General features: G+C 33.9%; 1 protein-coding gene across 1 annotated transcript; it reads left to right on the top strand.

Annotated features, from left to right (window-relative positions):
* Positions 1–983: 983 nt before the first annotated feature.
* On the top strand, positions 984–1,642 carry LOC133864832 (uncharacterized). Its single transcript, XM_062301260.1, has one exon. The coding sequence runs from the start codon at positions 1,046–1,048 to the stop codon at positions 1,448–1,450; it is 405 nt and encodes a 134-aa protein (XP_062157244.1). The 5' UTR covers positions 984–1,045; the 3' UTR covers positions 1,451–1,642.
* Positions 1,643–22,208: the final 20,566 nt, after the last annotated feature.

Raw genomic sequence — 22,208 nt, 5'->3', positions numbered from 1 at the left:
ACTCCAATATGTCTTGTGTGAGTGTAGTTGTTGTGCACAATAAATGTAAATACCATTTTCCATATATATATATATATCAGTTATGTATCATTCTTTGGTCTTTTTTTTTATGATTAGATGCTTACATGTCATTAATTGACAATCCATATTTTTATGAATTTTAACTAAGAAAATTTTTTTGATGCGGACTGGTTATAAACAAAACATAAAAAAAAGAAAAGAAAAGATAAATCAGCTACTTCGAGAGAGTTGTAATCTTCGATGACTATTTCGAAGAAGCTTTGACCTTCAAAGCATAGTAAACTTAATTTTTTAAAGTAATAAATAATAACTACTTTTCTTATTAATAGTTTCTCTTTAAATAGAGAAACAATATATTACGATTTATATAATAGGTTAATTAGGTCTTAACTTATAAGATTATAACAAATCCAATAAAGAAAGGATTTTAACTTTTTATTGGGATATAAAATTTATGGAGATAAACTCCTTATTGAGCTCTAACTGAACATGAAAAATATCAGATAATTACGATAATATCAAATTGTAATAGTAAATTGACAATCACACAGCACGGGAGGATAGAAAATGAAGAAGAAAATATAAAGTATTATTTGTCATATTTATATGGGAAATGATGGGCAGGGGACGGTTGTCCGTCCCTGTCCTATTTTTAATAACAAAATAATATTTATATATATTTTTTATTTATTCTTTCTAATTTTTTTATTTTTTGTTTATATAAATATTATTTTATTATTAAAAGTAGGACAGAGGACGGACAACCGTCCCCTGCCTATAATTTCCCTATATATTATAATAAGAGTTTTTGTACAACCCTTAAAGGGTCTACAGAAACATCACGTGGACCAACTACGTATCTTGATTCCTCCATCACATCATGGGCCCGCCGACCCAAAGATGCTTTCGTTCCATTTAGTCAGCGTAACTCTCTCTTTACAATCTCCCTCTAATAAATATCGTTCTGTATATTCTCCCTTCACAATCTCTCCCTCATACACACACGCGCGCACGCAGCCATCACATGGCTTCAGATCATGAGCACCACCACCCAAATCCGACCAGAACCCACCTCATCCCGGCTCTCCGGGGCCAAACACGCCTCTGGATCCCCCTCCGTCGTCGTAAACTACCGACAGTCCGCCTCGGAGGGAAGAAGCCCCGGAGGGCGCTTACCCTAGTGAGAATTTTTAGGAGGATAAAACTGAGGTGGCTTAAGTTGCATTACATGTCCACGCTGAGGAAGCTGAAGGAGTACTATCGGAATCTGGTTAAAGATCTTGTGGACGCCGGCGCAACGCTCGAGACCTTCCACCAAAGGGTTCTCATGGAGGCCTCTCTAACTGTTCCAGTCATGGGCGTCTCTTTCAATAACTATCCTTCCGTTCCCCGATCAGATCGCCCTCGAAGTCGAACCCTCATCATGTAGAACTCTCTCTCTCTTCTTTTCTTCATAAGGTTTCATCTTCATCCGTTTCTTGCTCTACCATGCATGCACCTTGGTTGTTTTATTTTCTCTTTTCCTTTTCTCCCTTTATTAAATCATTTGAATGAATCTGTAAGAAAGTGAAATGAACATGTATAATATCTTTCTTGGCAATTATATATATATATTTTCCCATACCATTATATTCTTGTTTGAATACATCCATTACGCATGCATATATATATTAATTTGTAGAATTTTATTCATAGGAGGCATTTGGCCGGCCGGAGAGAAACTTTTGCTCTCTCCGTCGAGTATCTCACATATATTGGCAAACTTTCTCACGAGTAATGCTATTATAAGGAAGGTTTGAGATTTTTTTCTTTTTTTCTTTTTACTCTTATTAAATTTGAAATGATGATTATAGAATTACTCATTTATCTTATTTATTTGTTTTCTTTTTTTAAAAAAAGTGACCTGAAATTTATTCAAAGAAAGGTTAGTTCGAACCATCGAGTAAATTTTAGACATATGATCTCGATCACCAAAACTGTGTATATGTTGCGTGAGGATTCAAACAAATAATTTAGTGATAATATTCAAAAAAAAATAAAAAAAATTTAGTGATAATATTACTCAAACTAGCCGGCCATTTGAACGGATCAGTCTCGCGAGCCTCACAGCCACACGTTGGTACGTAAAATGGAGGAGCGACCAAAGGAACAATTATGAGGATATTATTTTTAGTGCAGAACCAAAAGTTAGTTGGTGTGGTAATATCATAATAGAGAAATTAAATAATTTAAATTATGATTTGAGAATAATTGATGATCCATCTGTACGTTGGCTCAGGCATGATAGCTAGAGCTTAAAATCCGGTGAGAAAGATATATATATATATATATATATGAGAATACCAATGCAGCCTGCCCGCTACGATTATCGATCGTCTAGGGATGCAAGTTAATTAGCAAGAGTTCAGTTAACAACTCACAAATTAATTAAAACAAAACCTACGGACACGTCGCCCTAATTTATTTTTGTAGGCTACGTAGTACGTACCCGATATCTAGGTAGTAGTACTCAAAGTAGTGGGCTTAAAGTGGGCCTTATCAAGTAAATATCTAGTTCCTTAAGAAGCTGAATTTTTTAAGTCAACACTCAATAGGCAGGGTAGGTAAGCAAGCTGATTTTATTTTATTTATTTTTTAAAAAATAAATAAAAACAATAACAAGGGAATTGGGGGAGGGAACAAATATACGAAATTAAAATAATAATAATAAAAAAAAAGGGTTGAGCAGCCCTAAAATAAGCCCCGATACAGTTGATACGGTGAAGATAAACTAAAAATATATACAAGAGAATGTGTAAATAATATAGTCTTATATTTTCTTAAAAATGACTACCGATTAAGGAGTTTAACGGTTTAATAGATACTTTTATGATTTTCTTTAACTTTATTGGCAAATAGTACACAAAGACAAAATTATAAATGAAAATTGGCACCAACCCAACCCAAGAATAAGAAAAGGTATTACAGCTGCTACATGCCCCACTTTGAGTTAGATTTTTTTTAAAAATATATATATATAGGGATAACAATTAGGACAAGGAACTATGAGTTAGACACATAATAAAACAATAATGAGTTAAGTAAATTAATCGACAAAAATATTGAATATAGTTAAAACCTAACACCATGTGAGATCATGGTATACGTACATCATCATATTTTATACAAGTTTAATTATGATTCTTGTTGAGTCCTCAGTGATGCAGGCCAATTGAAAATTCATGATCCTTTAAGCTTTATGCATGATCTCCATCGATCCTATAAAAAAATAATTTGAAAATTAATAAAAGTTTTCCAAAAGGTATACAAAATGGCCAGGATTTGACCGACCTCAAGCTAAAGCTCAATTTGAAAACCATGTCTTGTTTCCCCAAGGAATGTGGAAAACAAATAAAAAAAATTTCATATGTAGTTGTCAATCTGATGAACCCTATAGATGATAACATGGTCAATTATGTGTCTTGGTCAATACATAACTTCATTAATTAAGGGTCCGTTTGGGTTTGCGATTTCAAAAAGTGCGATTTAAAATAACAATTTTAAAATGTGCGATTTGAAAAAAGTGATTTTTAAAAACGCAGTTAAGCGTTTGGCAAAATCGCAGTTTAGCCTTTAAAATCGCAAATTTACCTTTAAAATTCTGTGTTTTCAATTATGTGTCTTGGTCAATACATAACTTCACTCTAATTAGGAAAATGTTAAATTTACAACAACTGCACAACAACCCCTCACATGAGGGTGAGACCCACACACTAGGGCCCACTCTTATGTGAGGAATTGTTGTGCAGTTGTTGTGATGATGTAATTCAAGAATCAAATCCCAATTATTTAAGGCCAGCTAACCAAGGCCAAGAATAATTTTGTGATTGTACGTATACATGACAAGTGGCCCAACCAGAATGGCAAAGTCAATATATCATATAATTAATGAGATGAATTTCTGAATGTAAATATGTCCTTAATTATATATATATATATATATATATATTCAACGATGAAATATTATGCATTTTTATTTAAGATCGATCTTCTTGTTTTCTATCTTATATTTAGTGATGTAATGGTACAAGTTTTTGATTATAGATTTAGGTATAGCTAGATTGATTAGCTTTCTGTGATGGTGTCAACTATAAAGGGTAATTTAATTAGATAGGGTTTGATCATCCAAATTTCATTTTGTTTCTTGGAAACAAAAGAAACTATATATGCTCTTGAAAGTGCAGTTGAATATATCCTCGATCTCAATCCAACTTCTAATTAAGGACGCATGGCAATTTGGGTACAATTTTATTGTTGCCCGGCCCCTAGATGATTCGCAGGATCGAACAGCTAGAGTTCGATCATTTTTAATCAAACTTGACAATAGTTTTTTTTTTCTTTTTTTTTTTTTTTTTTTTTTTTGGGATTACTTACATTTTGCCCCATGAATTACTACACATTTATAAGTTGCTTGATCACATCCGTTACGCTCAATCGCATCATTTCATTAAATTAGATAGAATATGCTTTTTTAAGATGTTAAATCTCGTTGAAGGACGGAAATACCATCAAATAATAATAAATAAACACAAAAATTAGAAGAAAAAAAACCTAAATTCAGAAAATTCAAATGAATATATATATATATATATATACACGTTAAAAAATTATTAAACTTTAAAGTGGTGGTCGTTGAACCACTCCTAGGGGTGATTCAGCCACCCTCAATGACTTCGGGGCTGGCTTAAGCGTTTTTCAGGGTGGCTCTAGGAATTTTTTTTTTTTTTTTGGTTAGCAAGCTTTTGAAATTTTTTATTTTGAAAGTGTTTATGTAAATTTAGTTTCTAAACTTAGGGTATTTCATTATTTATTTATTTTTTTTCAACAATTTTGACTATCTGAGGAGAGTTTTTGTAACAAAATGGTAATTCAATGCGTCTGAATGTGACATGTGTCAATTTATAGGAACAACTTAAAATCGAGAGGTACGTAGTTTATAAGAGCAAAGGTAATTAACCCTCTCCCGCTTTTTTTATTTTTTTATTTTTATTTTTTTGAGTAGAACTTGACTCTAATTTTGTTAAGACAAGCATGAGCTAACTTTCTTTTTTTTTTTTTTTTTTTATTATTATTAAAAAAAAAAATTGAATAAGGGAAAGAATTAAAATGGAGGATCAGACCCGCTTCTGATATGAACGGAAGAGAAAGTGGGCAATCCTAAAATTGAACAAGTGGTAGGCTCCCTAACATTAGACCCAAACCAAACAGAAATAGCTCAAAAATATAAGCGAAATGTAGGAAATTGGACAAATAAATGACCCGGTCCTTTCAAATGGCCGCACAATGCGGTTTTAAAAGTGAAAGGAAAACAAACCAGGATAAGCCCAACTACATCCCCACTTGAGACCTGCAATAGCCACTAAAAGATGGCAGCAACAGTAAGAACATTGTTAGAGTTCGGTAAAGGGACTGCAGACAAGAGAAAACCCAACACAATTCCAAATATAGAAGTTGTCCAAAAAGGAAAACAAAAACCCAAGCAACATAAAAAAAAAAAAAACAAACAAAACAACAATAATAAACCAGCGGAGAGAAGAGGAGCGGGAGCCACCTGCAATGGTACATGAGAGCCATGCGTCATCGCAAGATGACCTCTCAACAGTAGGAAAAGCCGGATCCGCCGTGAACGACCGAAAGCCACTGCAATGGAAAGTGGGAGGGGAAAACGTGGCTGACACGCGCTGGAAAATGAGACATACTCCCGGGCGCGTGCAGGCTGCATTTCGATGAGGAGGCGGTGGTTGAAGACGTGGCAGCCATCGGTGGATTTAGAGGACGCCGACGAAACCGCTGATGAGCCGTGTGGCATGAGCTAACTTATTTAGCTTGGCGCTGATGCTACGTTTTTTTCATTCTTTAGTTAAACATAACAAGAGGAACCTAAAGCCAAGCTTGTCTCGTAGCTTGGCTAACTTCTTTAGTAAACATTACAAGAGGAACCGGAAGGCTTATATACACCAATGACCTAAAACTATATATGCATATAGTCATACAGGAGAGAAAATTATAGGAAACTCAAATTTTGGTCGACTCCCAAAAAAAAATTACAGAATATCCTTTTTATAATGAGTTAATTACTTTTTTAGTATATGTAGTTTAACACGAAATTAATTAAAAAAATATCGCAGATGGTATATGTTGACATCTGATAAACACAGTTGATCATTCCGTTCATGTTCCATTCAATAAATATTTAATAACATGCCAAAACTAATTAGCAATTATTACATGTCTCACATGCCTCATTAATATTATTTAATTTTAAAATAATAAAAACATCTTAAATAAAACCAAATCTGTAATAAATTGGTTCCAAATAAATGAAAACACCATTATCCTAAAAACCAATATGACAACCAAGTTTAAACAAAGCAACTACAAAAAGCAAATTCCGTCGAATCTCATGAGCACATAATTAACGCATCTTGGAGCAATAGAGCCTATTCACCTCACAAGTCTAGCTTGTAGGTACCGATACCGAGAACTTCCATGCTAGCTAGCTCCATTCCCCGCTTTCATGTCTCGACTCCCAACATGAATCCAATGATACTCCACAAATCTAACCCGATCTCGCGCTACATGTTCAATTGTTGCTAAGTCTACAATCCACACAAGAGAAGAGTGAGAAAACATTGGATCAGGATCCCCTCAAATTCTTTGCCCGAATTTGATAAAATTCGGGCAGGTAGTTGTGAGTAAGCATTTATGGGATCCACCTGACCGGATAAGCAGTTGGGCAGCCCAACTTTTATTTGGTCAGGTGGATCCCATAAATGCTCACTTACAACTACCTGCCCGAATTCTATCAAATTCGGACAAAGAATTTGAGGGGATCTTAATTCGAAAACATTACCTGGCTAGTTACAAAAACACGACGAGAAAAGTTAAAAAGTACTTTTTTCGGCTCAATGCACTAATGAATGAAATGGCCTTTCTTTCTGCAGTTAATTAAAACAAACCACCTCAAACTTATCCTTTCTACCAACACGCTTACCTCTCTTGCAATTGATAATCCTCGCTTTCTTGGAAAGTGGTCCAATAGCTCTTTGCTCGAGACTGGGATCCCCTCAAATTCTAAAAGAATTTAAGATTCTCAAATTTTGTAATCCTGGCCCTCCGTTAAATCCAAAGGATGAAATTTGCCACAGTTTTACACGGCTTCCCAAGAAAAATTTATTTACCTCCCAAAAAAAATAAAAAATAAATAAGAAAGAAAGAAGTGAAAAAATAAAGAGACTGTCTTCTTTGTCTTCTTCCTAGCTTCAGTCATTTGTTGCAGACATCAAGCAAAAAAAATTCTAGCAGAACTCCCCCCTTTTCCGCGATCTCTGCCCATCTTCACCGCCGACCGATCTCCCCCCATTTCCGGCTCTGATTTGCCCCCATTTTCAGGCGCCGACCCGAGATCTCTGCCCGTCTCCACCGCTGACCGAGCTCTCTCTCTCTCTCTCTCTCTCTCTCTCTCTCTCTCTCTCTCTCTCTCTCTCTCTCTCTCTCTCTCTCTCTCTCTCTCTCTCGTTCCTCTTCTCACCTTTCCTTTTATCTCGTTGCAGACCCACCGGCCGCCACCCATCGGAGCACTGCCCACCGCAGTTCCGGCGCGGAGCCGACCACCGTATTCTCTCTCTCTCTCTCTCTCCCTCTCTTTCCCAGCCATTGTCGGTTTGTTTTCTATTTTTTCTCTCTCTCTCAACGGCAGGTCACTGCTTGGTTTTGTTTTGATAAATTTGTCTTCTTTTTTTGTTCTTGAAGATGCTTGCCGGGTGTTCGACAAAATGTCTGAACCGAATTGTGCTTGGTTTTGTGGTTGTGCTAATTTTTTGGTTCTTGAAGATGCTCGCCTGGTGTTTGACAAAATGTCTGAACCGAATTATGCTTGGTTTTGTTGTTGTAGAAAAAGTTGTCACATTGTTGGTGTTTAAGTTTAATCCACTTCATTTGCAGAAAAGCGAATCTGTTAAAATCTACAATTTTCTGCATTCTCTTACCCTCTCAAAAATTTAAGCCTTTTCTTCAATCCCTTTCTGTTGATTTTTTGTTATCTGTTGGTTTGGTAGCTGGTTTGCGCTTTTTTTTTTTAATTTTTTTTTAATTTTTTTAATGTTTCTGTTAACCAAAAAAACTCTAGAACTTACTTGAAAATATTGCAGAGCAGCTATTAGATCATTTCCTCTTCAGTGGCTCAAAACATCCACAGAAATTTCAAGCACTGCTGACCATCTCACAAGAGGTACCGATCGATGATGAAACAAGATCATGTTGTTTTAGCCTTTTTAATTTTGTTTATAGAATTATATGTAACTAGGATATAATGAAATTTTTATGTTGTAATGTTGGATAATGGATAAGCAATACAAGTGTTCTTAGATGTTCATTCAGTTTTGAAGAATCTGCTTAAGCATCTTGTTGTCTTTTTGCTTTTTGGTTAGCTTCTGATGTGTCTTTCATTGTTTGTAGTATACCTCAACCAAAGGCATAGTTTAAAATACAAACGAAAACCAGTGTTCTTTTTGGTATGTAAATTAATGTAGAACAGGAATGTCTAAAAATATTGATCACCAAATATTCAGCCATGATCATGTATTCATGTGAAAATCATCGAGTTTATGGAACAAGGACGTTGTTTTCTGCATACAATACACTAGAGTTACATCGCCTTCCTGACCTCATGAGGAAGCAATTTTTCACTACTTACATATTTGGTAAACCAATTTAACGTGTCCATATTTGTTTTATTTTATCATTATCTGTCTTTTTTTTTTTTTTTTTCAACAAATGGACAGCCTTCTTGCAATCACGCTTGTTAATGTATACATGAGCAGAATTGTCACTGGAACAAAATGAACTGAGTTTTTGAGATCTTGAAAATTCATTTGATTTAGCTCAACTTTCTTGAGCAGGTCTCAAACAGCCTTTGGCCGTGTATCTCACAACCTTTAGTTGTTTCATTTACCTTTTGAGTTAAAAGATGAACCCAACTGGTTTAAATTGTTAATTAATATTTTTCCGATTGGAATATCATGCAGGGCCTAGATCAAAGGTTACTCATTGGAAGCAAACAGTTCTGTACCTGGAAGATGTGCTGACCATATGCGAAGGTAAAACATTAGTTGGGACCATGACTGTGAATCAAAACAAGAAAAATTCCCGAGATGTTGATATAATGCTCAAATATTCATTGACTGGAGTTCTTATGAGGCTCATTATCTAACATTACAACATAAAAATTTCATTATATCCTAATTACATATAATTCTATAAACAAAATTAAAAAGGCTGAAGCAACATGATATTGGGTCATCATCAATCGGTACTTCTCTTGTGAGATGGTCAGCAGTGCTTGAAATTTCTGTAGATGCTTTGGGCCACTGAAAAGGAAATGATTTAATAGCCTTCCTGCAATATTTTCAAGTAAGCTCTTGAGTTTTTTTGGTTAACAGAAACATTAAAAAAACAAAAAGCAAACCAGCTACCAAATCAACATATAACAAAAAATCAACAGAAAGGGATTGAAGAAAAGGCTTAAAGTTTTGAGAGGGTAAGAGATTGCAGAAACTTGTAGATTTTTACAGATTCGTTTTTCTGCAAATGAAGTGGATTAAACTTAAACACCAACAATGTAACAATTTTTTCTACAACAACGAAACAAAAAAAGACAACAAAAAATTATCACAACCACAAAACCAAGCACAATTCGGTTCAGTCATTTTGTCGAACACCAGTCGAGCATCTTCGAGAAACAAAAAAAGACAATAAAAAATTATCACAACCACAAAACCAAGCACAATTCGGTTCAGACATTTTGTCGAACATCCGACAAGCATCTTCAAGAACAAAAAAAGACCACAAAAATTTATCAAAACAAAACCAAGCAGTGACTAGCCGTTGAGAGAGAGAGAAAAAACAGAAAACAAACCCACAATAACAGAGAGAGAGAGAGAGAGAGAGAGAGAGAGAGAGAGAGAGAGAGAGAGAGAGAGAGAGAGAGAGAGAGAGAGAGAGAGAGAGAGAGAGAGAGAGAGAGAGAGAGACAGAGAGAGAGAGAATACGGTGGTCATCTAGGCGCCGGTCGGCGGTGGAACTGCGGTGGGCGGTGCTTCGATGGGTGGCGGTCGGTGGGTCTGCAGCGAGATAAAAGGAAAGGTGAGAAGAGGAACGAGAGAGAGAGAGAGAGAGAGAGAGAGAGAGAGAGAGAGAGAGAGAGAGAGAGAGAGAGAGAGAGAGAGAGAGAGAGAGAGAGAGAGATAGAGAGAGAGCCAGCGGTGGAGACGGCATAGATCTCAGGTCGGTGCCGGAAAAGGGGGGAGTTCTGCCAGAAATGGGGGCAAATCGGAGCCAGAAATGGGGGGAGATCGGCCGGCGCTAGTTAAAGTCTCTGTGCTCCCCACACTCAGGCGCTAGTTCGGCCGAAGACCCATTTTCTGGCTGTTGAGAAAACTCTCTCTTATGTTCTTTTGAATCTTTTGTTTTGGATCAGGGGTATGTTTGGTCGGATGGGTTTAAAATTTGAATTTCAAATTTTAGAACTGTGGCAAATTTTCATCCTTTGGATCTAATAAAGGGCCAGGATTAAAGCATTTGAGAATCTCAAATTCTTTTAGAATTTGAGGGGATCTAAATCCCGCTCGTCATTGTTCTTACGCTTCGGCCTAGCTAGATGCCCTGCGTGAACTTGACTCAGTCAGGTACACAGAATTATCTGGCTCATAGTTTTTGAGAAGGTAGGAAATAAATTAATCATAATTTTATTAAAAAGTTATAAGTCTTCCTTTGCAGGCTCTTTGCGGAGAGTTTAAGATCTCATGGTTTTATTTACTAAGTGAGACGGGAAGGCGAATTGTTAAGTTAATTACCATTGAATTAATTTTTCGAGGCCTTACATGGGCAATTTTATTTTATTTATTATTTTTTTTTAAGAGGGAGGTGTCAAGATGATTGCACGGGCCAACTCATAGACCCCAATGGCCAGTTAGGGCTGTTTATATATATATATATATATATATATATATATAAAATGAAATTGGGTTGGCCTATAGGATTAAAGAAACCTACCCGACAACTCAACTTAATTGTCCCAAAATATTTTGCTTATATTGTTGCCCACCTCTTTACATACAAACACAATGGCGGCCGCTCATGGCCTCCACCGCCACACCTCGCTACAGGTGGCATCATGAGGTCTCCGCTGAGCGTCATAATACTCCCCTTCTTTTTTTCTTTTTCTTTTTTTTTTTTTTTTTTTTTTTTTTTTTTTTTTTTTTTTTTTTTTTTTTTTCGAGATATGGCTCAGCCGCTTCGTTTCTCGATGCGACAACAACACACACCACCACATAGGGATGTAAACGAAGCAAAGCTACCCGTGAGCTCGCTCAGGCTCGGCTCGATAAGGCTCGGCTCGTGCGCGACTCGATTATTAAATGAGCTACTCGTGGACACAAAACTATATTCGATTATTAAACGATACATACCCGTATAAAACCCGGCTCGCTCGTTTAAAGTTCGCGAACATACTCGTAAAAAGGCTCGGCTCGCTTATTAGCTCGACTCGTATATATTTATTAATATACATATTTATTAATAAATATATACATATATATTGAATAAAATACACTATTTAGTATATCACTTATTAATTAACAATAATTAATTATTGTTATACAATATATAATTATTAGTTATATCTATAAGTATCTATATAATATATAATTTAATTATAAAAGATAACTAATATGATTATATCTTATGTGATCTAAGAGACTAAGACTCTAAATCTAATAATTAAATATCTAATGATTGTTGAATTAACAATAAATTGTTAATCATATAATTTAATGAAAATCTTGATATTTAATCGTATTATTCAAATAATCATATCATATACAATGACAATGTAATTGGTATAATCCCAAATCAATTGATTAGCATTAAAATCAACAATGTGTTTCTTATAATCACAAATTAAGTATAATTGTTATAATTCATATATATATATATATATATATATATATATATATATTTTTTTATTTTTTTTTTTTTTTTTTTTTGAGAAATCATAGATCTTTTATAAAATCATCCAGAAAAGGCTTACTCCGCAAATACATATAATCATATGTATTATCACTAGAATTTATATGAAATACTTATGATCTAACAATTTATATAATATTAAATCTATGTGGTATAACACATTATATCTTTATTATATAATGTAATAATGATATCAACAATACTTATTTTGTATCATTGTATAATTAAGTGTGATCAAAGTTCTAACAATGTACTATGATCTAATAATAATAGGTGATGTGATCTAATAATTAATTTGATTAAATTTAAGTATGATCTAACAATTTATATGATATTGAATCTCATGTTATATGGAACAATATATAATATAACAATCATATCAATAATACTTATTTTGTATCTCCTAGGTATTATAGAATATAATAATCTTATGGTCATATCCCCTATGTATCTTAATTATAATGATAATACTTATATAGTTAAATTGTATCATAATAATCGTATAAATGTTATTATTAGATACTAACGGCTCATTTGGTTTGTGAAATAGACCCTTGGAATAGAATGATAGGAATAGTCATTCTTATGCTTGGTATGGATCTATTCCTTGGAATAGTTATTTCCATTGGAATACATATTCCCTTATGAAGAGGAATACATATTCCTTTAAAAAATGAGAGGAATAATTATTCCAATGAGAATAGACTAGATTATTCAGAAAAAAAACATTATTATTTTTTATTTTCTTTCAATTTTTTTTTTCAAAAAAAAAAAGAAGGAAAAATTGAAACTCCACTCCCCTTAACAGTGGCTGGCTGACCACCCCAATGAGTGGTCGGCCAACCACATATGGCTCCGGGGGTGGTCGCACCACCCGTGGAAAGCCTCGTGGTGGACTCCTGAGGATTTCTGGAGGTGGTGCGACCACCCTTGAGGCGATTTGGGGGTCGCACAGGCCACCCCCAAAGTCACTCAGGGGTGGCCGCGATATTTCGGGGTGGGGTGGTCGGCCACCCTATGGTTTTCAAATTTATTTTATTTTATTTTATAATTTAAGTTTTTTTTTTAAATTTTTTTAATTTTAAAAAAATATATAATGTGGGGTTTTTTTAGTAATTTTAATTGTATCCCGATTAATGTATATGAGTTGTTACCAAACTAAATATTAAGAATAACCATTCAATTCCACCACCTTCTATTCCTAGGAATAACTATTTATTCTCTTAATGAAATAGTCATTCTGCAAACCAAACGAGGCATAAAGAAGTTAGGATAAGTAATATATAAGTAATTAAGTAACATTCATAATTTTCATATCATATTACAAATAATTTTATATCATATGATATTAATCATAATTCATAATTATATATAATTAAAAATTAAGCTATAACGATAAATTATTATAGCCACATAATGACATAGTCACATAAATCGTAACATTAACTTATAACAATATAACTACATAACTACATAATCATAACTCACATCAAGTAACTAATATAAATTATAATGATTAAGTATTTAGTTATTTAGATAATTTTGATACATACTTGATATTTATAGCTTACTTATAAAATAATGATTAATTATTATTATTATTATTGTTATTGTTTAAATATAATTAATAATTTGTAGGCTTTTACTTGATACAACATATAATTATATCTATAAGTATCTATATAATATATAATTTAATGGTAAAATTTAATCACAAGATTTTTTTTAAATTAATAATTAAGGACGGTCAGATTTAATAATTAAGAGTAAGGACTGTTAGATTTATAGTTTAAATATAATAATAATAATTAATAATGTGTATGCTTAAATGAGTCAAATTTAAGTTTTTATTTTTATTTTTTTTTTTTGAAATTTGAATCATTATGTTAAGGACCGTCAGATTTAAATATGTGAATAAATGTGAGTAATTGGATGGCTATTGGCTAAGGTGCAATTTAGCTGTACAGTACGATTAACACCGAAAATTATTCAGTGTTTCGCACGCACGGTATACATCAGAATTGACGCCCAGGATTGGTGTATCATGTGGCTGGATCTGATCATACATACCCATTACCAAGACCTACGTCTAAATGAAGCACAAGATTTTTTTTTTTGCTATTAATAAAATCGCATGTCGCGTGATTGCGTGAACTTGAAGCATGGCGTGAAGGTGAAACGCCAGGAAGGTGAACAACTTTGAGTCTCCGTACTCCAGTTTTCAATGACAGTGACTTGCATCAGGCCTGCTGCCTGCACATTACCAAGGAAAATCCAAAATTTTGATTTATTATCGACCATAGGATCATGGTCAAGCTGGCAGGCTACATAGTTGCTCCTCCCAATGCCTGCCAGTCTCAGTAAAATAATCACAGTTTCAAATGTTTGATTTTTTTTTTTTAATTAAAAATGTCTGAAAATATGCAAACAAATGAACAATTATACTCCTACAAAATTGTGCGTTTTATGCACTTAAACGGTGCGTTTCCTTAAGTCTCTAGACTCCTCTAAATCAAGCCAGCTGTCTTCAATCCACTTCACGCACGTTTCTTTCTTCTTCTGATCTTTCCTTCTCCTTCTTTCTATTATATTCTGCTTCTTTACTTTTTCTTCCTCTGACACCTTCTGAGTTGGGAAGGTCCTCTTCTTCTAAATCAAGCCAGCTGGGTTATGAAGTCCATTCCCGTAGCAGCCCAACTATACGAATTTTTTGAAGAAATGCATGCCAATATGCGTATAGATTAATGGTGGTGAAGTCAAGATCAGGGAAGGAGGACCAAAGAGATCTTCATCGCTTGGACAAGAGATCAACAGGTTTGTGCGATGGATTTGATGGGTAGAAGGAAGAGAGTATGGTGGAGGACAGTGAGTATGGTGCGATGCTATTTTCTGCTTCAGTTTCAGCAATGAGGAAAAGCTTCTTGCGCTTTGCAGATCTTGTTTCCATAGAAAAATAGTTGCGTGCTCTGTCTCTCTTTGTTCTTCATGTATCCCTCTTTTTACTCACAATGGCACATGGTCTATAACTGATATTTCCTCACGAGCCGGGCGAGTCGAGTGCCCGATAAGACACTCGACTCGTCAAAAAAGTGAGCTCGAGCTCGAGCCTGGACATGATTTTACACTTGTCGAGTCGAGCCAAGCTCCATTATCAAAACCCGTCACGAGCTCGAGCCGAGCTCGAGCTCGTGAAAATTCTGAACGAGCCGAGCTTGGGCAACCACTACTCGCCCGAGCTCGGCTCGTATACATGCCTACCACCACATGATGCCACATTAATGTTTTGTCACAGGCTAGTGACACCACACGAAGTGCATATTTTGTGTGGCCACGAATTTGCTAGATTTGACAGGCGGTTGGTAGGATTAGATGCCATTGCTTTTAGCCACGTGGCTACAGTATTCGGTATTGTAGCCACATAGCGATTTAGCCATATAGATAATATACCATATGGCTAAATGAGTTGTGTAGGTAATTTGCCACATGAATTTTTACCAAGTTGCTAATTAACCACGTGGCTAAAAATTTTCCCTAATTGATTTTTTTTTTCCAAATTTTTTTAGGTTTAAAATTTTAGCCATGTAGCTAATTTTTTTTTTTTTTTTTATATTTATATTTAAAATTTTAGCCATGTGGCTTATATGCACGTGGCCAATTGGCCACGTGGCACATAAGCCACATGGCTAATTTATTAAAATTATTTTAATTTATTTTAAGATTTAGAATTTTAGCAACTTATTTATTGGCCACGTGGCTAATCTATCATTAATTGTTAAAACTTCCCTTCAACCCATTTCTAATTTCCCTCCTCTTTATCTCTCTCCTTCTTACTTTTTTTTTTTCTTTTTTTTTTTTTTTTCTTTTTTTTTTTTTTTTTTTTTCAATTTTTCCCCTTTTTTTTATCAGTTCCCTCGCCCCCTTTTTTAACTATTCTTTTTTCATTTTGTTATATTTTCTTCCTTCTTTCCCTTTTTCCCATGCTCGCCGTTCCTTCTTCTCCTTTTTTTCTTCATTTTCTTCACACAGAGAGGGAGATGGAAGAAGGAGACTGAGAGAGCTGGAGAGAGAGATTCTGAGATTGATTTGTGGTCGAAGACGGAGCTAGAGTCCGGAGGGTCACGGCCCGAAAGGTAAAGCTTGTGGTCCACTGGCTCTCAGAGATGGAGGAGATTCGGCCGACTCACGCTCGCCGGCCGGTTTTTGGTTTTTTGGTGTTCGGTTTTTCTTTTCCTTTTTTCCCTGTTTCCCACGCTCGCCGTTCCTTCTTCTCTCTTTTATTTATTTATTTATTTTTTTTTTTATTTTTTTCTTTTTCTTTTTCTTCACACAGAGGGAGATGGAAGAGGGAGACCGATCGGAGAGCTGGAGCGATTCTGAGATAGATCCGTGGTCGACGACGGAGCTGGAGTCCAGAAGATCACGGCCGGCGAGGTAGAGATCGAGATCAACTGACTCTCAAAGATGGAGGAGATCCGGCCGACTCAAGCTTGCCGGCCGGATTTTGAATCTGATTTTGGGTTTTTGTTGTTTTGGTTTGATGATTTCCGGCGAGTGGTTGAGTGAGCGACTGAGTTTTTGTTGTTTAGGTTTAATGTCTGGCGAATTGGTTTGTTTGTTGTTGTTTTTTGTTTTTTGTTTTTTGTTTTTTGTTTTTTTTTTTTTTTTTTTTCTGGTTTGATTTTCAGCAACTGGATTGTTGTTGTTTTGGTTTATTGAATTTTTTTCCATTTTGGGTTTTTGTATTTTTGGTTTGATGGGTTCGAATCTGGTGACTGGGTGATTGTCGATCCCGGCCTGGATGTATGCCGGATTGGGAGAAGAAAAAAGAAAAACAGAACATAAATTTCTGTTTTGTTAAAAAAAAAAAAAAAAAAAAAAAAAGAACCAAAATTTTAGTCACGTGGCTTTAATTACACGTGGCTATAATTACTTATTTTTTAAAAAAATAAAATTGCATTAAACCACTTGGGGTGGCACGTGGCTAAATAGCCACATATATAAAATGACAAGTGGCTAAAATTGCATTTAGTAACAACCGGATTCACTGCGTATAACCCACGTAGCTAAATGCACGTGGCTAACAGTTAGCCATGTTTATGACCCCCATACACGTGGCTAACTGCATTCCAATGAGCGGTGGTGCTCACACCACTGCATGGCCCTCCACGTATGGTGGTGTAATGGTGATGTGGGTGGATTACTGCTGAGTGTGGCTAAGGAAAAACTTCATTAGTTTTTCAAAAGATACGGAATCAATGTTTCTTGAAAACGATAATATTCACAAGAACAACAACAATAAATCCGATACCAATTAATGTTAGAAAATTGAAATGCACAACGAAATAACACAGTATCTCACTTGCACTGTAATCAAGTATTGTTCCACTTATTTTTCAGTACGTGTCTTCTTCTTCTTCCTAGTGGTGAAGTACACTACCAGAATTGCTTGAGTAATACCTACAAACCCACAATCTAAGAGCACTTGAAAACTCAATTTAGTCTATCAATTTTCTAATGCCTCTCAACTCATCCAATGGGCGGCTATACACAGCCTCACTCCCATTTGACGAGGAGGCAGGAAAATAGCTATGGAGTAATGCCTCTACAGGGTTGTTACTAGCCGTTTGGAAATTGGCCAAATAATGACCAGGCGTTACACCTGGCCATTGAAGTGAGCCAAGCTTAACGCCTAGCTTCTTGTAATCGAGGGAATGCCCATGTGGGCGTCTTTAGTTAATGGATGTAAATAGAAGAGAATATAGCCAAATTTAGGGCCATACAAAGTTAAATGCCAGACCAAAGTTGTTTGTTTTATGGCCTTTGCCTGCCATTTTGGGCCAATTGCACCGCATACTGCTTGAAATAATTTGTGTAGCCTGAAGTTGTGTCAAAATGATCTTTGCTTGCATAAGCAAGAAAGCATATATATATATTTCGTTGTAATCTAAAAAGGGTGCTTAATTACCCTAATTACCCAAATTCCCACAAATTAATGTTATATATATACACACTTGCACACTCGAGTTCCATAACGTTGAGCTCACAATTAATGTTGCAAATTTACTGCCCCTATGACTGTTCTATGTTATTGATGTAAACTGGATGACTTTGAGGGCATGTTTAACGATTTAAAGCACGTTTGATACACAAAATGATCATTCTTTTAATTACACGGAATGGTATATTATGCACGTTTGGTCACAATACAAAGAGGGGTGAACCTGTGGATCGTTTGGTCATAAGGGGGTCTATTATAAGTGGGTTCAATTTAGATAGGCGGAAGCAAACGATACAACGAAATTTCTTAATGTAGGGTGGGGTAGAGTTTGCGATTTTAAAATTTGCAATTTAAAAATGTGATTTTTAAAAACGCAATTAAGCATTTGGCAAAATCACTGTTTGACATTTAAAATCGCAATTCAACCTTAAAAATTATGTATTTTAAAAACTCATATCCTTATCTGCGATTTGAAAACGTATAATTTTTTTTGTCTACAAAATTTCAATGCCAAACATACTCTTAGTTTCTTACATCGTATAACATTATTTGGGATTATTAACCAATACAACAAAACATATCAATAGTTCATTTGGTTAATCATTTTGGATGATTAACCAATACAGCAAAATATTCCAGGTCTCTAAATGGCTGAGAAGTGAACAAGGTTTTCACATTCCAATAATTAATTTATATACTTGGGCTGGAAATCCAATGAGGCTGAAACAGTGTAGCACCCATGGGCCTTAAAAGTCTCAACAAATATTAGGCTTAGAACAACCCTGCCAAATGTACCTCTCAACAAATGCTCTTATGGTATCACTGTATCTCGAGTTTCAACCATTTTAATTAAATATTTCATATGAAGGTTTTGGCTTTGAGCCTACACTTAAAAAGAGAGTATTTAAGTATTGATTAAATTTACTATATCCTATTGACTTAGGGTGCGTTTAGGATTACATAAAAAAATACGAGTTTAAACCAAATCACAAAAAATGAATCGTATATGAATTGCGTTTTTAAAAAATTACAATTTAAAAACGCAGAAAATTTGCTTTGTCAAATTGCAAGCAATATGGTATTTTTTTGAGAACGCGAAATTTTAAAGATTAAGTTACAATATTAGAAGCCAAACTACGATTTTACCGACGTTTAAATGCATTTTTAAAAATTAATTTTTCAAATCGCATATTCGAAACTCAACATTTTTAAATCACAGCATTAATAAATAAGAAACCCAAGGACATTTAGGCTTTCATCTTTGCAAAGTGACCCAGGCTCCATTAAGTGCGCACGCGTGAGGTATTTTACCACATCTGAAAATCCCTAAACAAGTCTCATTGGGCGGTTAGTTTAGATTTTTCAAGGACCGTAATGGATAGCCTTGTAGTCAGAGAAAACAACTGTATGGTGGCTTCTCTAAAAGCTAATCCTTCAGTTAGGGAGCTAGACCTTTCGAGGTACTTTCATATAGTTTACTTTTAAAAACTTTAAAAACACTTTTTAAAATTACAAACTCAAAAAATAAATATCTTTTTGCTTAGAAAAATATCAAACGAATGCCGGGCTGGTATGCAACATTCACTTGGAAAATCTTATTGGGAAGAGTGATTCGTGTCCACTATGTTTCTTTTGCCAGTGGATGTCAAATTATGCAAAAAGCAAAACAATGTGCTTTCCTTAGAAAAAGAAATCTCATAGAAAGTAGAGACATCCATATATATTATCAAAATAAAAGAATAAAACGAGAAAAACGTGATTCCTTAAATAAAAAATTGTAAATTGTAGCCATGACTTAAAAGTTAAAAGTGGTCCTTAATTACTTGATTGTAAACTTGATTTCCAAAGTAAACAAATTAACCAAAAAAGAGCTTAGTGCCGACATGTCTTAATCTCAATGTTCTTTTTATATTTACTTTGGAAAAAGAAAAAGTTCACGAGTGTTCTGTGGAGAAGGTAATGACTAATGACCACTTATAAAACATTAGTAAATCACGGGTGTGTGCCAACCCACCATGAAAAAAGTAGAAATGAGGAAATGGAATGGTATTCATTCACAGTTGAGTTTGGTCTGGGAGTGGGAACCTAAGGCAGCATGTAACGAAAGAATGAGAGCCAAATCTTATTCTATCGGTTTAAGTTTTTGAAGAAAAAAAAATAACGATTTAATATGGTGTTAGAGTTAAAGGTATTGAGTTTGAACTTTATTTCTGTCAATTTACATTTAGTTTAAATTAAATATTTCACGTGTTGGGCCTCATTAATTAAGAGAGAGTTTGAACCTACAAGTGAGGAAGAGTATTATTCGAATATAAATTAAATGATTAAATTAACTATTTCCTATCAGTTTAAAATTTTAAGAGAAAGTGATTATTTAACAAAACACAATGTTATATAGAATAATATGACAAGAAATTGTTTTATTATAGAAGATTAAATTACGAACAGTTAATACTTACAAAACCCTTAAAATAGACACTCATGTACCCAACAAACAATATGTTTGTCTTTTACCACAATAGCTCCAAAACTAGGGGTGAGCAAAATATCCGACTACCGCTTACCAATCGCCATCAAACTGTCATCGACCGCGTATCGACTCTACCGACTTATTTCGGTTTGGTAGTCAATATTGATTTTTATTCCGAAAGTCGGTTCGGTTCGGTAGTCGCTATAAGTATTTTTTTTCGGTTAACCAAACCAACAACATAGAGCAAGGAATAACCGAATTTTTACCGATTCTAAGAAATAGACATAGGGATCTTCAAAGTTTAATCGATTTTTAATAGAACTGTCTTTTAACCGATTTAACCAAAAATATCGAAATAAAGTCAGTGAATTAACCGACTTTGTTGGTTATTCGAACTGAAATTGACGTTAACTGAACTAACTGCACCAATTTTCCCATCATCCCATGCCACTTCACGCATCCAACGGCTCACATTCTACATGATTGCAATCGAACGATCATAAACTCACACTGAAATCACAATAGTTAATTAACAAATAGATTATACAATTAAATGATTAATAAAATACAGTTATACCATTAACATATAATTATACTCAATATTAGTTAACTAATATTAATATATGCTTAGGGAAAAAAAAAAAAAAAAAACTACCGTTAAGAAAATCTAGATACTTAAAAGGTTAGTTAACTACCATTAATATATTATGCCTTAAAAAACTAACATTAATATTATTAATTTAATATGTTAGTATATACGTTGTAACTTGTATCTAAGTATCTATATGCTTAATCGTTTTTTTTTTTTTAATTTTAATTTGTATACTTATGTGACATTATGTCATGTCATTATGTGACTATAATTGATACTTATAGCTTCATTTTTAATTATATATATTTATAAGTTATTAATCATATCATATGATATGAGATAATCTATAATGAATATGATAATAATGAATCATATTTATCCTAAGTATATAATGATAATATTTAAATCATATATGATAATGTGACCCAAATTCTAATGATAACACTTAAATTATGATTATAAGAAATACATTGTTGATTTCAATGTTATAAAATTTGATGTTACACACTAAGATAGTAACTTGACCTCTCTACATAATGTTATGCACTAACATAGTAACATATTACATATTACATATTAACTAATTTTCTAACTACCTATACTTATGTAACTAATTGTGTTAATTAAGTTGCTTATTAACTTAGTAATACTAAGTTAGTATGTATAAATTAAATGGTCAATATACATAGATACATATTTTTATTAATATACACATATGAATATTAATTTAACATGTATGATGACATATTAATGATAATATGTTAGTTAACTAACACATTAATGTTAGTTATAATACTATGTTAATATTAATGTTAGTTATGCTACTAACATAGTAACATATAATATTAGTTATGCTAACATATATTAAGTTTGTATGCTATATGTTAAAGTATATTAATATTAGTTATGATAATATTATTTATTATGTTAAAATATTGATTAAATGATAAATTTACTATTTTTTATAAACATTAGCTTCTGAGATAGATGATGATTTAACACAATATCATTCCATATCATTTTCTAATATAATGATCATCATTATCATCAATAATCTAAAG

Source organism: Alnus glutinosa, chromosome 3 (assembly GCF_958979055.1).
Source record: "Alnus glutinosa chromosome 3, dhAlnGlut1.1, whole genome shotgun sequence".
Classification (NCBI taxonomy): Eukaryota; Viridiplantae; Streptophyta; class Magnoliopsida; order Fagales; family Betulaceae; genus Alnus; species Alnus glutinosa.
This window is presented reverse-complemented; position numbering and strand designations above follow the sequence as displayed.

What these genes read in the sequence shown, in the direction of transcription:
- LOC133864832 (XM_062301260.1), top strand. Translation starts at nt 1,046, where the DNA reads ATGGCTTCAGATCATGAGCACCACCACCCAAATCCGACCAGAACCCAC.